We start from the raw sequence: 14,170 nt of genomic DNA, 5'->3' as shown, positions 1-14,170 counted from the left end.
TGTCCTCGCAAGCCGTGCTGTCTTTGCAAGCCGTGCTGTCCTGGAAAGGCGTGCTGTCCTCGCAAGCCGTGCTGTCATCACAAACTTTGCTGTCCTCTCAAGCTTTGCTGTCCTCGCAAGCTTTGCTGTCCTCGCAAGTTGTGCTGTCCTCGCAAGTTGTGCTGTCCTCTTAAGTTGAGCTGTCCTCTCAAGTTGAGCTGTCCTCTCTAGTTGAGCTGTTCTCTCACGTTGAGCTGTCCTCACAAGTTGAGCTGTTCTCTCAAGTTGAGCTGTCCTATCAAGCAGTGCTGTCCTCGCAAGCTGTGCTGTCCTCGCAAACTGTGCTGTCCTCGCAAGCTGTGCTGTCCTCACAAGCTGTGCTGTCCTCGCAAGCTGTGCTGTCCTCACAAGCTGTGCTGTCCTTGCAAGCTGTGCTGTCCTCGCAAGCTGTGCTGTCCTCGCAAGCTGTGCTGTCCTCACAAGCTGTGCTGTCCTCGCAAGCTGTGCTGTCCTAGAAAGCCGTGCTGTCCCGGCAAGCTGTGCTGTCCTCACAAGCTTTGCTGTCCTCGCAAGTTGTGCTTTCCTCTCAAGTAGTGCTGTCCTCTCAAGTTGAGCTGTACTCTCAAGTTAAGCAGTCCTCTCAGGTTGAGCTGTCCTCTCAAGTTGAGCTGTCCTGTCAAGTTGAGCTGTCCTCTCAAGTTGTGCTGTCCTTTCATGTTGTGCCGTCCTCTCAAGTTGAGCTGTCTTCTCAAGTTGAGCTGTCCTCTCAAGTTGAGCTGTCCTCTCAACTTGAGCTGTCCTCTCAAGTTGAGCTGTCCTCTCAAGTTGAGCTGTCCTCTCAACTTGAGCTGTCCTCTCAACTTGAGCTGACTTCTCAAGTTGCGCTGTCTTCTCTAGTTGAGCTGTCCTCTCAACTTGGGCTGTCCTCTGAAGTTGAGCTGTCCTCTGAAGTTGAGCTGTCCTCTCAAGTTAAGCTGTCCTCTCAAGTTGAGCTGTCCTCTCAAGTTGAGATGTCCTCTTAAGTTGACCTCTCCTTCAAGTTGAGCTGTCCTCTGATGTTGAGCTGTCCTCTCTAGATGAGCTGTCCTCTCCAGATGAGCTGTCCTCTCTAGATGAGCTGTCCTCTCAAGTTGAGCTGTCCTCTCAAGTTGAGCTGTCCTCTCAAGTTAAGCTGTCCACTCAAGTTGAGCTGTCCTCTCAAGTTGAGCTGTCCTCTCAAGTTGAGCTGTCCTCTCAAAATGAGGTGTCCTTGCAAGCCGTGCTGTCCTCGCAAGCCATGCTGTCCTTGCAAGCCGTGCTGTCCTTGCAAGCCGTGCTGTCCTCGCAAGCTGTGCTGTCCTCGCAAGCCGTGCTGTCCTCGCAAGCCGTGCTGTCCTCAGAAGACGTGCTGTCCACGCAAGCCTTGCTGTCCTCGCAAGCCATGCTGTCATCACAAACTTTGCTGTCCTCTCAAGCTTTGCTGTCCTCGCAAGCTTTGCTGTCCTCGCAAGTTGTGCTGTCCTCGCAAGTTGTGCTGTCCTCTCAAGTTGAGCTGTCCTCTCAAGTTGAGCTGTCCTCTACAGTTGAGCTGTCCTCTACAGTTGGACTGTCCTCTCAAGTTGAGCTGTCCTCTCAGGTTGAGGTGTCCTCTCAGGTTGAGATTTCCTCTCAAGTTGAGCTGTACACTCAAGTTGAGCTGCCCTCTCAAGTTGAGCTGCCCTCTCAAGTTGAACTGCCCTCTCAAGTTGAGCTGCCCTCTCAAGTTGAGCTGCCCTCCCAAGTTGAGCTGTCCTCTCAAGTTGAGCTGTCCTCTCAAGTTGAGCTGTCCTCTCAAGATGAGCTGCCCTCTCTAGTTGAGCTGTCCTCTCAAGTTGAGCTGTCCTCTCAAGTTGAGCTGTCCTCTCAAGTTGAGATGTCCTCTCAAGTTGACCTCTCCTTCAAGTTGAGCTGTCCTCTGATGTTGAGCTGTCCTCTCTAGATGAGCTGTCCTCTGTAGATGAGCTGTCCTCTCAAGTTGAGCTGTCCTCTCAAGTTGAGCTGCCCTCTCAAGTTGAGCTGTCCTCTCAAGTTAAGCTGTCCTCTCAAGTTGAGCTGTCCTGTCAGGTTGAGCTGTCCTCTCAAGTTGAGCTGTCCTCTCAAGTTGAGCTGTCCTCTCAAGTTGAGATGTCCTCGCAAGCCGTGCTGTCCTCGCAAGTTGTGCTGTCATCGCAAGCTGTGCTGTCCTCGCAAGCTGTGCTGTCCTCGCAAGCTGTGCTGTCCTCGCAAGCTGTGCTGTCCTAGCAAGCCGTGCTGTCCTCGCAAGCCGTGCTGTCCTCGCAAGCCATGCTGTCCTCACAAGCCGTGCTGTCCTCGCAAGCCGTGCTGTCCTCGGAAGCCATGCTGTCCACGCAAGCCTTGCTGTCCTCGCAAGCCGTGCTGTCCTCACAAGTTTTGCTGTCCACACAAGCTTTGCTGTCCTCGCAAGCTTTGCTGTCCTCGCAAGTTGTGCTGTCCTCGCAAGTTGTGCTGTCCTCTCAAGTTGTGCTGTCCTCTCAAGTTGAGCTGTCCTCTCAAGTTGAGCTGTCCTCTCAAGTTGAGCTGTCCTCTCAAGTTGAGCTGTCCTCTCAAGTTCAGGTGTCCTCTCAAGTTGAGCTGTCCTCTACAGTTCTGCTGTCCTCTACAGTTCTGCTGTCCTCTACAGTTGGACTGTCCTCTCAAGTTGAGCTGTCCTCTCAGGTTGAGGTGTCCTCTCAGCTTGAGATTTCCTCTCAAGTTGAGCTGTACACTCAAGTTGAGCTACCCTCTCAAGTTGAGCTGCCCTATCAAGTTGAGCTGCCCTGTCAGGTTGAGCTGCCCTCTGAAGTTGAGCTCCCCTTTTAAGTTGAGCTCTCCTCTTAAGTTGAGCTGTCCTCTCAAGTTGAGCTATCCTCTCAAGATGAGCTGTCCTCTCTAGTTGAGCTGTCCTCTCAAGTTGAGCTGTACACTCAAGTTGAGCTGCCCTCTCAAGTTGAGCTGCCCTCTCAAGTTGAGCTGCCCTCTCAAGTTGAGCTGCCCTCTGAAGTTGAGCTGCCCTTTTAAGTTGAGCTGTCCTCTTAAGTTGTGCTGTCCTCTCTAGTTGAGCTGTCCTCTCAAGTTGAGCTGTCCTCTCAAGTTGAGCTGCCCTATCAAGTTGAGCTGCCCTCTCAAGTTGAGCTGCCCTCTGAAGTTGAGCTGCCCTTTTAAGTTGAGCTGTCCTCTCAAGTTGAGCTGTCCTCTCAAGATGAGATTTCCTCTCAAGTTGAGCTGTACACTCAAGTTGAGCTGCCCTCTCAAGTTGAGCTGCGTTCTCAAGTTGAGCTGCCCTCTCAAGTTGAGCTGCCCTCTGAAGTTGAGCTGCCCTTTTAAGTTGACCTGTCCTCTCAAGTTGAGCTGCTCTCGCAACCTGTGCTGTCCTCGCAAGCCGTGCTGTCCTCACAAGCCGTGCTGTCGTCGCAATCCGTGCTGTCCTCGCAAGCCGTGCTGTCCTTGCAAGCTTTGCTGTCAGTGCAAGCTTTGCTGTCGGCGCAAGCTGTGGTGTCCGCCCAAGTTGTGCTGTCCTCGCAAGTTGTGCTGTCCTCTCAAGTTGTGCTGTCCTCTCAAATTGAGCTGTCCTCTCAAGTTGAGCTGCCCTCTCAAGTTGAGCTGCCCTCTCAAGCTGAGCTGCCCTCTGAAGTTGAGCTGCCCTCTGAAGTTGAGCTGCCCTCTCAAGTTGAGCTGCCCTCTCAAGTTGAGCTGTCCTCTCAAGTTGAGCTGTCCTCTCAAGTTGAGCTGTCCTCTAAAGTTGAGCTGTCCTCTCTAGTTGAGCTGTCCTCTCAGGTTGAGCTTTCCTCTCAGGTTGAGCTGTCCTCTCAAGTTGAGCTGTCCTCGCAATCTGTGCTGTCCCCGCAAGGTGTGCTGTCCCCGCAAGCTGTGCTGTCCCCGCAAGCTGTGCTGTCCCCGCAACCTGTGTTGTCCTCGCAAGCTGTGCTGTCCCTGCAAGCTGTGCTGCTCTCTCAAGCTGTGCTGTCCTCGCAAGCCGTGCTGTCCTCGCAAGCCGTGCTGTCGTCGCAATCCGTGCTGTCTTAGCAAGCCGTGCTGTCCTTGCAAGCTTTGCTGTCGGTGCAAGCTTTGCTGTCGGTGCAAGCTGTGCTGTCCGCACAAGTTGTGCTGTCCTCGCAAGTTGTGCTGTCCTCTCAAGTTGAGCTGTCCTCTCTAGTTGAGCTGTCCTCTCTAGTTGAGCTGTCCTCTCAAGTTGAGCTGTCCTCTCAAGTTGAGCTGTCCTCTCAAGTTGAGCTGTCATCTCAGGTTGAGCTGTCCTCTCAAGTTGAGCTGTCCTCTCAAGTTGAGCTGTCCTCTCAAGTTGAGCTGTCCTCTAAAGTTAAGCTGTCCTCTCAAGTTGAGCTGTCTTGTCTAGTTGATCTGTCCTCTCTATTTGAGCTGTCCTCTCTAGTTGAGCTGTCTTCCCTAGTTGAGCTGTCCTCTCTAGTTGAGCTGTCCTCTCTAGTTGAGCTGTCCTCTACTGTTGAGCTGTCCTCTACAGTTGGACTGTCCTCTCAAGTTGAGCTGTCCTCTCAGGTTGAGGTGTCCTCTCAGGTTGAGATTTTCTCTCAAGTTGAGCTGTACACTCAAGTTGAGCTGCCCTCTCAAGTTGAGCTGCCCTCTCAAGTTGAGCTGCCCTCTCAAGTTGAGCTGCCCTCTCGTTGAGCTGCCCTCTCAAGTTGAGCTGCCCTCTCAAGTTGAGCTGCCCTCTCAAGTTGAGCTGCCCTCTCAAGTTGAGCTGTCCTCTGATGTTGATCCGTCCTCTCAAGTTGAGCTGTCCTCTCAAGATGAGCTGCCCTCTCTAGTTGTGCTGTCCTCTCTAGTTGAGCTGTCCTCTCAAGTTGAGCTGTCCTCTCATGTTGAGCTGTCCTCAAAAGTTAAGCTGTCCTCTCAAGTTGAGCTGTCCTCTCAAGTTGAGATGTCATCTCAAGTTGACCTCTCCTTCAAGTTGAGCTGTCCTCTGATGTTGAGCTGTCCTCTCTAGATGAGCTGTCCTCTCTAGATGAGCTGTCCTCTCAAGTTGAGCTGTCCTCTCAAGTTGAGCTGCCCTCTCAAGTTCAGCTGTCCTCTCAAGTTAAGCTGTCCTCTGAAGTTGAGCTGTCCTCTGAAGTTCAGCTGTCCTCTTAAGTTGAGCTATCCTCGCATGCTGTGCTCTCCTCGCAAGCTGTGCTGTCCTCGCAAGCCGTGCTGTCCTTGCAAGCCATGCTATCCTCGCAAGCTGTGCTGTCCTCGCAAGTCGTGCTGTCCTCGCAAGTCGTGCTGTCCTCACAAGCTTTGCTGTCCTTGCAAGCTTTGCTGTCCTCGCAAGTTGTGCTGTCCTCGCAAGTTGTGCTGTCCTCTCAAGTTGAGCTGTCCTCTAAAGTTGAGCTGTCCTCTCTAGCTGAGTTGTAATCTCAGGTTGAGCTTTCCTCTCAGGTTGAGCTGTCCTCCCAAGTTGAGCTGTCCTCGCAATCTGTGCTGTCCCCGCAAGGTGTGCTGTCCCCGCAAGCTGTGCTGTCCCCACAAGCTGTGCTGACCCCGCAAGCTGTGCCGTCCCCGCAAGCTGTGCCGTCCCTGCAAGCTGTGCTGTCCCCGCCAGCTGTGCTGTCCCCACAGGCTGTGCTGTCCTCGCAAGCTGTGCTGTCCCTGCAAGCTGTGCTGCTCTCGCAAGCTGTGCTGTCCTCGCAAGCTGTGCTGTCCTCGCAGGCTGTGGTTTTCTCTCAAGCTGTGCTGTCCTAGAAAGCCGTGCTGTCCTGGCAAGCTGTGCTGTCCACGCAAGCTTTGCTGTCCTCGCAAGTTGTGCTGTCCTCGCAAGTTGTGCTTTCCTCTCAAGTAGTGCTGTCCTCTCAAGTTGAGCTGCCCTCTCAAGTTGAGCTGTCATCTCAAGTTAAGCTGTCCTCTCAGGTTGAGCTGTCTTCTCAAGTTGAGCTGTCCTCTCAAGTTGAGCTGTCCTCTCAAGTTGTGCTGTCCTTTCAAGTTGTGCCGTCCTCTCAAGTTGAGCTGTCCACTCAAGATGAGCTGCCCTCTCAAAATGAGCTGCCCTCTCAAGTTGAGCTGCCCTCTCAAGTTGAGCTGCCCTCTCAAGTTGAGCTGCCCTCTCAAGTTGAGCTGCCCTCTCAAGTTGAGCTGTCCTCTTAAGTTGAGCTGTCCTCTCAAGTTGAGCTTCCCTCTCTAGTTGAGCTGACCTCTCTAGTTGAGATGCCCTCTCTAGTTGAGCTGCCCTCTCTAGTTGAGCTGTCCTCTCAAGTTGAGCTGTCCTCTCAAGTTGAGCTGTCCTCTCAAGTTAAGCTGTCCTCTCAAGTTGAGCTGTCCTCACAAGTTGAGATGTCCTCTCAAGTTGACTTCTCCTTCAAGTTGAGCTGTCCTCTGATGTTGAGCTGTCCTCTCTAGATGAGCTGTCCTCTCTAGATGAGCTGTTCTCTCAAGGTGGGCTGTCCTCTCATGTTTAGCTGTCCTCTCAAGTAGAGCTGTCCTCTCAAGTTGAGCTGTCCTCGCAAGCCGTGCTGTCCTCGCAAGTTGTGCTGTCATCACAAGCTGTGCTGTCCTCGAAAGCTGTGCTGTCCTCTTAAGCTGTGCTGTCCTCGCAAGCTGTGCTGTCCTCGCAAGCTGTGCTGTCCTCGCAAGCCGTGCTGTCCTTGCAAGCCATGCTGTCATCGCAAGCTGTGCTGTCCTTGCAAGCTGTGCTGTCCTCACAAGCTGTGCTGTCCTCGCAAGCCGTGCTGTCCTCGGAAGCCATGCTGTCCACGCAAGACTTGCTGTCCTCGCAAGCCGTGCTGTCCTCACAAGCTTTGCTGTCCTCACAAGCTTTGCTGTCCTCGCAAGCTTTGCTGTCCTCGCAAGTTGTGCTGTCCTCGCAAGTTGTGCTGTCCTCTCAAATTGAGCTGTCCTCTCAATTTGAGCTGTCCTCTCAAGTTGAGCTGTCCTCTACAGTTGAGCTGTCCTCTACAGTTGGACTGTCCGCTCAAGTATAGCTGTCCTCTCAGGTTGAGGTGTCCTCTTAGGTTGAGATTTCCTCTCAAGTTGAGCTGTACACTCAAGTTGAGCTGCCCTCTCAAGTTGAGCTGTCCTCTCAAGTTGAGCTGTCCTCTCAAGATGAGCTGTCCTCTCTAGTTGAGCTGTCCTCTCAAGTTGAGCTGTCATCTCAAGTTGAGCTGTCCTCTAAAATTGAGCTGTCCTCTCTAGTTGAGCTGTCCTTTCAGGTTGAGCTTTCCTCTCAGGCTGAGCTGTCCTCTCAAGTTGAGCTGTCCTCGTAATATGTGCTGTCCCCGCAAGGTGTGCTGTCCCCGCAAGCTGTGCTGTCCCCGCAAGCTGTGCTGTCCCCGCAAGCTGTGCTGTCCCCGCAAGCTGTGCTGTCCCCTCAAGCTGAGCTGTCCCCGCAAGCTGTGCTGTCCTCGCAAGCTGTGCTGTAGCTGCAAGCTGTGCTGCTCTCGCAAGCTGTGCTGTCCTTGCAAGCCGTGCTGTCCTCGCAAGCCGTGCTGTCGTCGCAATCCGTGCTGTCCTCGCAAGCCGTGCTGTCCTTGCAAGCTTTGCTGTCGGTGCAAGCTTTGCTGTCGGCGCAAGTTGTGCTGTCCGCCCAAGTTGTGCTGCCCTCCCAAGTTGTGCTGTCCTCTCAAGTTGTGCTGTCCTCTCAAGTTGAGCTGTCGTCTCAGGTTGAGCTGTCCTCTCAAGTTGAGCTGTCCTCTAAAGTTGAGCTGTCTTCTCTAGTTGATCTGTCCTCTCTAGTTGAGCTGTCCTCTGTAGTTGAGCTGTCTTCCCTAGTTGAGCTGTCGTCTCTAGTTGAGCTGTCCTCTCTAGTTGAGCTGTTCTCTCACGTTGAGCTGTCCTCACAAGTTGAGCTGTCCTCTCACGTTGAGCTGTCCTCACAAGTTGAGCTGTCCTCTCAAGTTGAGCTGTCCTCACAAGCAGTGCTGTCCTCGCAAGCTGTGCTGTCCTCGCAAGCTGTGCTGTCCTCGTAAGCTGTGCTGTCCTCACAAGCTGTGCTTTCCTCGCAAGCTGTGCTTTCCTCGCAAGCTGTGCTGTGCTCGCAAGCTGTGCTGTCCTAGAAAGCCGTGCTGTCCTGGCAAGCTGTGCTGTCCTCACAAGCGTTGCTGTCCTCGCAAGTTGTGCTTTCCTCTCAAGTAGCGCTGTCCTCTCAAGTTGGGCTGTCCTCTCCCGTTGAGCTGACCTCTCAAGTTGAGCTGTCCTCTGAGGTTGAGCTGTCCTCTCAAGTTGAGCTGTCCTCTCAAGTTGAGCTGTCCTCTCAAGTTGAGCTGTCCTCGCAGGCTGTGCCGTCCACGCAAGCTGTGCCGTCTTCGCAAGGTGTGCTGTCCTCGCAAGCTGTGCTGTCCTCGCAAGCTGTGCTGTCCTTGCAAGCTGTACTGTCCTCGCAAGCTGTGCTGTCCTCGCAAGCTGTGCTGTCCTCGCAAGCTGTGCTGTCCCCGCAAGCCGTGCTGACCTCGCAAGCTGTGCTGTCCTCGCAAGCTGTGCTGTCCTCACAAGCTGTGCTGTCCTCACAAGCTGTGCTGTCCTCGCAAGCTGTGCTGTCCTCGCAAGCTGTGCTGTCCTCGCAAGCTGTGCTGTCCTCGCAAGCTGTGCTGTCCTAGAAAGCCGTGCTGTCTTGGCAAGCTGTGCTGTCCTCGCAAGCTTTGCTGTCCTCGCAAGTTGTGCTTTCCTCTCAAGTAGTGCTGTCCTCTCAAGTTGAGCTGTCCTCTCAAGTTGAGCTGTCCTCTCAAGTTAGGCTGTCCTCTCAGGATGATCTGTCCTCTCAAGTTGAGCTGTCCTGTCAAGTTGAGCTGTCCTCTCAAGTTGTGCTGTCCTTTCAAGTTGTGCCGTCCTCTCAAGTTGAGCTATCCTCTCAAGTTGAGCTGTCCTCTCAAGTTGAGCTGTCCTCTCAGATTGAGCTGTCCTCTCAAGATGAGCTGTCCTCTCAACTTGAGCTGTCCTCTCAACTTGAGCTGACCTCCCAAGTTGTGCCGTCCTCTCTAGTTGAGCTGTCCTCTCAACTTGAGCTGTCCTCTGAAGTTGAGCTGTCCTCTCAAGTTAAGCTGTCCTCTCAAGTTGAGCTGTCCTCTCAAGTTGAGCTGTCCTCTCAAGTTAAGCTGTCCTCTCAAGTTGAGCTGTCCTCTCAAGTTGAGCTGTCCTCTCAAGCTGAGCTGTCCTCTCAAGTTGAGCTATCCTCGCAAGCGGTGCTGTCCACGCAAGCCTTGCTGTCCTTGCAAGCCGTGCTGTCCTCGCAAGCTTTGCTGTCCTCGCAAGCTTTGCTGTCCTATCAAGTTGAGCTGTCCTCTCAAGTTGAGCTTTCCTCTCAAGTAGAGCTGTCCTCGCAAGCTGTGCCGTCCACGCAAGCTGTGCCGTCCTCAAAAGGTATGCCGTCCTCGAAAGCTGTGCTGTCCTCGCAAGCTGTGCTGTCCTCGAAAGCTGTGCTGTCCTCGCAAGCTGTGCTGTCCTCGCAATCTGTGCTGTCCTCGCAAGCCGTGCTGTCCTCGGAAGCCGTGCTGTCCACGCAAGCCTTGCTGTCCTCGCAAGCCATGCTGTCCTCACAAGCTTTGCTGTCCTCACAAGCTTTGCTGTCCTCGCAAGCTTTGCTGTCCTCGCAAGTTGTGCTGTCCTCGCAAGTTGTGCTGTCCTCTCAAGTTGAGCTGTCCTCTCTAGTTGAGCTGTCCTCTCTAGTTGAGCTGTCCTCTCAAGTTGAGCTGTCCTCTCAAGTTGAGCTGTCCTCTCAAGTTGAGCTGTCCTCTCAAGTTGAGCTAACCTCTCAGTTTGAGGTGTCCTCTCAGGTTGAGATTTCCTCTCAAGTTGAGCTGTACACTCAAGTTGAGCTGCCCTCTCAAGTTGAGCTGCCCTCTCAAGTTGAGCTGCCCTCTCAAGTTGAGCTGCCCTCTCAAGTTGAGCTGCCCTCTCAAGTTGAGCTGCCCTCTCAAGTTGAGCTGCCCTCTCAAGTTGAGCTGCCCTCTCAAGTTGAGCTGCCCTCTGAAGTTGAGCTGCCCTCTGAAGTTGAGCTGCCCTCGCAAGTTGAGCTGTCCTCTCAAGTTGAGCTGTCCTCTCAAGTTGAGCTGTCCTCTCAAGATGAGCTGTCCTCTCTAGTTGAGTTGTCCTCTCAAGTTGAGCTGTCCTCTCAAGTTGAGCTGTCCTCTCAAGTTGAGCTGTCCTCTCAATTTGACCTGCCCTCTCAAGTTGAGCTGTCCTCTCAAGTTGAGCTGTCCTCTCAAGTTTAGCGGTCCTCTCAAGTTGAGCTGTCCTCTAAAGTTAAGCTGTCGTCTCAAGTTGAGCTGTCTTCTCTAGTTGATCTGTCCTCTCTAGTTGAGCTGTTCTCTCTAGTTGAGCTGTCTTCCCTAGTTGAGCTGTCCTCTCTAGTTGAGCTGTCTTCCCTAGTTGAGCTGTCCTCTCTAGTTGAGCTGTCCTCTCTAGTTGAGCTGTCCTCTCTAGTTGAGCTGTTCTCTCGCGTTGAGCTGTCCTCACAAGTTGAGCTGTCCTCTCAAGTTGAGCTGTCCTCGCAAGCAGTGCTGTCCTCGCAAGCTGTGCTGTCCTCGCAAGCTGTGCTGTCCTCGCAAGCTGTGCTGTCCTCACAAGCTGTGCTGTACTCGCAAGCTGTGCTGTCCTAGAAAGCCGTGCTGTCCTGGCAAGCTGTGCTGTCCTCGCAAGCGTTGCTGTCCTCACAAGTTGTGCTTTCCTCTCAAGTAGTGCTGTCCTCTCAAGTTGGGCTGTCCTCTCAAGTTGAGCTGTCCTCTCAAGTTGAGCTGTCCTCTCAGGTTGAGCTGTCCTCTCAAGTTGAGCTGTCCTCTCAAGATGAGCTGTCCTCTCAAGTTGAGCTGTCTTCGCAAGCTCTGCCGTCGACGCAAGCTGTGCCGTCCTCGCAAGGTGTGCTGTCCTCGCAAGCTGTGCTGTCCTCGCAAGCTGTGCTGTCCTCGCAAGCTGTGCTGTCCTCGCAAGCTGTGCTGTCCTCGCAAGCTGTGCTGTCCTCGCAAGCTGTGCTGTCCTCGCAAGCTGTGCTCTCCTCGCAAGCTGTGCTGTCCTCGCATGCTGTGCTGTCCTCGCAAGCTGTGCTGTCCTCGCAAGCTGTGCTGTCCTCACAAGCTGTGCTGTCCTCGCAAGCTGTGCTGTCCTCGCAAGCAGTGCTGTCCTCGGAAGCTGTGCTGTCCTCGGAAGCTGTGCTGTCCTTGGAAGCTTTGCTGTCCTCGCAATCTGTGCTGTCCTCACAACCTGTGCTGTCCTCGCAAGCCATGCTGTCCTCGCTTGCCGTGCTGTCCTCGCAACCCGTGCTGTCCTCGCAACCCGTGCTGTCCTCACACGCCGTGCTGTCCTCGCAAGCCGTGCTGTCTTTGCAAGCCGTGCTGTCCTGGAAAGGCGTGCTGTCCTCGCAAGCCGTGCTGTCATCACAAACTTTGCTGTCCTCTCAAGCTTTGCTGTCCTCGCAAGCTTTGCTGTCCTCGCAAGTTGTGCTGTCCTCGCAAGTTGTGCTGTCCTCTCAAGTTGAGCTGTCCTCTCAAGTTGAGCTGTCCTCTCTAGTTGAGCTGTTCTCTCACGTTGAGCTGTCCTCACAAGTTGAGCTGTTCTCTCAAGTTGAGCTGTCCTATCAAGCAGTGCTGTCCTCGCAAGCTGTGCTGTCCTCGCAAACTGTGCTGTCCTCGCAAGCTGTGCTGTCCTCACAAGCTGTGCTGTCCTCGCAAGCTGTGCTGTCCTCACAAGCTGTGCTGTCCTTGCAAGCTGTGCTGTCCTCGCAAGCTGTGCTGTCCTCGCAAGCTGTGCTGTCCTCACAAGCTGTGCTGTCCTCGCAAGCTGTGCTGTCCTAGAAAGCCGTGCTGTCCCGGCAAGCTGTGCTGTCCTCACAAGCTTTGCTGTCCTCGCAAGTTGTGCTTTCCTCTCAAGTAGTGCTGTCCTCTCAAGTTGAGCTGTACTCTCAAGTTAAGCAGTCCTCTCAGGTTGAGCTGTCCTCTCAAGTTGAGCTGTCCTGTCAAGTTGAGCTGTCCTCTCAAGTTGTGCTGTCCTTTCATGTTGTGCCGTCCTCTCAAGTTGAGCTGTCTTCTCAAGTTGAGCTGTCCTCTCAAGTTGAGCTGTCCTCTCAACTTGAGCTGTCCTCTCAAGTTGAGCTGTCCTCTCAAGTTGAGCTGTCCTCTCAACTTGAGCTGTCCTCTCAACTTGAGCTGACCTCTCAAGTTGCGCTGTCTTCTCTAGTTGAGCTGTCCTCTCAACTTGGGCTGTCCTCTGAAGTTGAGCTGTCCTCTGAAGTTGAGCTGTCCTCTCAAGTTAAGCTGTCCTCTCAAGTTGAGCTGTCCTCTCAAGTTGAGATGTCCTCTTAAGTTGACCTCTCCTTCAAGTTGAGCTGTCCTCTGATGTTGAGCTGTCCTCTCTAGATGAGCTGTCCTCTCCAGATGAGCTGTCCTCTCTAGATGAGCTGTCCTCTCAAGTTGAGCTGTCCTCTCAAGTTGAGCTGTCCTCTCAAGTTAAGCTGTCCACTCAAGTTGAGCTGTCCTCTCAAGTTGAGCTGTCCTCTCAAGTTGAGCTGTCCTCTCAAAATGAGGTGTCCTTGCAAGCCGTGCTGTCCTCGCAAGCCATGCTGTCCTTGCAAGCCGTGCTGTCCTTGCAAGCCGTGCTGTCCTCGCAAGCTGTGCTGTCCTCGCAAGCCGTGCTGTCCTCGCAAGCCGTGCTGTCCTCGGAAGACGTGCTGTCCACGCAAGCCTTGCTGTCCTCGCAAGCCATGCTGTCATCACAAACTTTGCTGTCCTCTCAAGCTTTGCTGTCCTCGCAAGCTTTGCTGTCCTCGCAAGTTGTGCTGTCCTCGCAAGTTGTGCTGTCCTCTCAAGTTGAGCTGTCCTCTCAAGTTGAGCTGTCCTCTACAGTTGAGCTGTCCTCTACAGTTGGACTGTCCTCTCAAGTTGAGCTGTCCTCTCAGGTTGAGGTGTCCTCTCAGGTTGAGATTTCCTCTCAAGTTGAGCTGTACACTCAAGTTGAGCTGCCCTCTCAAGTTGAGCTGCCCTCTCAAGTTGAACTGCCCTCTCAAGTTGAGCTGCCCTCTCAAGTTGAGCTGCCCTCCCAAGTTGAGCTGTCCTCTCAAGTTGAGCTGTCCTCTCAAGTTGAGCTGTCCTCTCAAGATGAGCTGCCCTCTCTAGTTGAGCTGTCCTCTCAAGTTGAGCTGTCCTCTCAAGTTGAGCTGTCCTCTCAAGTTGAGATGTCCTCTCAAGTTGACCTCTCCTTCAAGTTGAGCTGTCCTCTGATGTTGAGCTGTCCTCTCTAGATGAGCTGTCCTCTGTAGATGAGCTGTCCTCTCAAGTTGAGCTGTCCTCTCAAGTTGAGCTGCCCTCTCAAGTTGAGCTGTCCTCTCAAGTTAAGCTGTCCTCTCAAGTTGAGCTGTCCTGTCAGGTTGAGCTGTCCTCTCAAGTTGAGCTGTCCTCTCAAGTTGAGCTGTCCTCTCAAGTTGAGATGTCCTCGCAAGCCGTGCTGTCCTCGCAAGTTGTGCTGTCATCGCAAGCTGTGCTGTCCTCGCAAGCTGTGCTGTCCTCGCAAGCTGTGCTGTCCTCGCAAGCTGTGCTGTCCTAGCAAGCCGTGCTGTCCTCGCAAGCCGTGCTGTCCTCGCAAGCCATGCTGTCCTCACAAGCCGTGCTGTCCTCGCAAGCCGTGCTGTCCTCGGAAGCCATGCTGTCCACGCAAGCCTTGCTGTCCTCGCAAGCCGTGCTGTCCTCACAAGTTTTGCTGTCCACACAAGCTTTGCTGTCCTCGCAAGCTTTGCTGTCCTCGCAAGTTGTGCTGTCCTCGCAAGTTGTGCTGTCCTCTCAAGTTGTGCTGTCCTCTCAAGTTGAGCTGTCCTCTCAAGTTGAGCTGTCCTCTCAAGTTGAGCTGTCCTCTCAAGTTGAGCTGTCCTCTCAAGTTCAGGTGTCCTCTCAAGTTGAGCTGTCCTCTACAGTTCTGCTGTCCTCTACAGTTCTGCTGTCCTCTACAGTTGGACTGTCCTCTCAAGTTGAGCTGTCCTCTCAGGTTGAGGTGTCCTCTCAGCTTGAGATTTCCTCTCAAGTTGAGCTGTACACTCAAGTTGAGCTACCCTCTCAAGTTGAGCTGCCCTATCAAGTTGAGCTGCCCTCTCAGGTTGAGCTGCCCTCTGAAGTTGAGCTCCCCTTTTAAGTTGAGCTCTCCTCTTAAGTTGAGCTGTCCTCTCAAGTTGAGCTATCCTCTCAAGATGAGCTGTCCTCTCTAGATGAGCTGTCCTCTCAAGTTGAGCTGTACACTCAAGTTGAGCTGCCCTCTCAAG

The 14,170-nt window shown here is 53.5% G+C and overlaps 1 protein-coding gene across 1 annotated transcript in view; it reads left to right on the top strand.

Annotated features, from left to right (window-relative positions):
- Positions 1–14,170, top strand: part of LOC126443283 (fibrous sheath CABYR-binding protein-like) — a 66,233-nt gene that overhangs the window by 13,707 nt on the left and 38,356 nt on the right. Inside the window, exon 7 of the mRNA XM_050090894.1 lies at positions 1,613–1,864. Coding sequence (XP_049946851.1) covers positions 1,613–1,864 — 252 coding nt within the window. The remainder of the gene's footprint in view (positions 1–1,612; positions 1,865–14,170) is intronic.

The sequence above is a fragment of the Schistocerca serialis genome, unplaced genomic scaffold (genome assembly GCF_023864345.2).
Source record: "Schistocerca serialis cubense isolate TAMUIC-IGC-003099 unplaced genomic scaffold, iqSchSeri2.2 HiC_scaffold_1435, whole genome shotgun sequence".
NCBI lineage: Eukaryota > Metazoa > Arthropoda > Insecta > Orthoptera > Acrididae > Schistocerca > Schistocerca serialis.
Note: the sequence above shows the minus strand (reverse complement) of the source record. Positions and strands in the feature narration are given on the sequence as shown.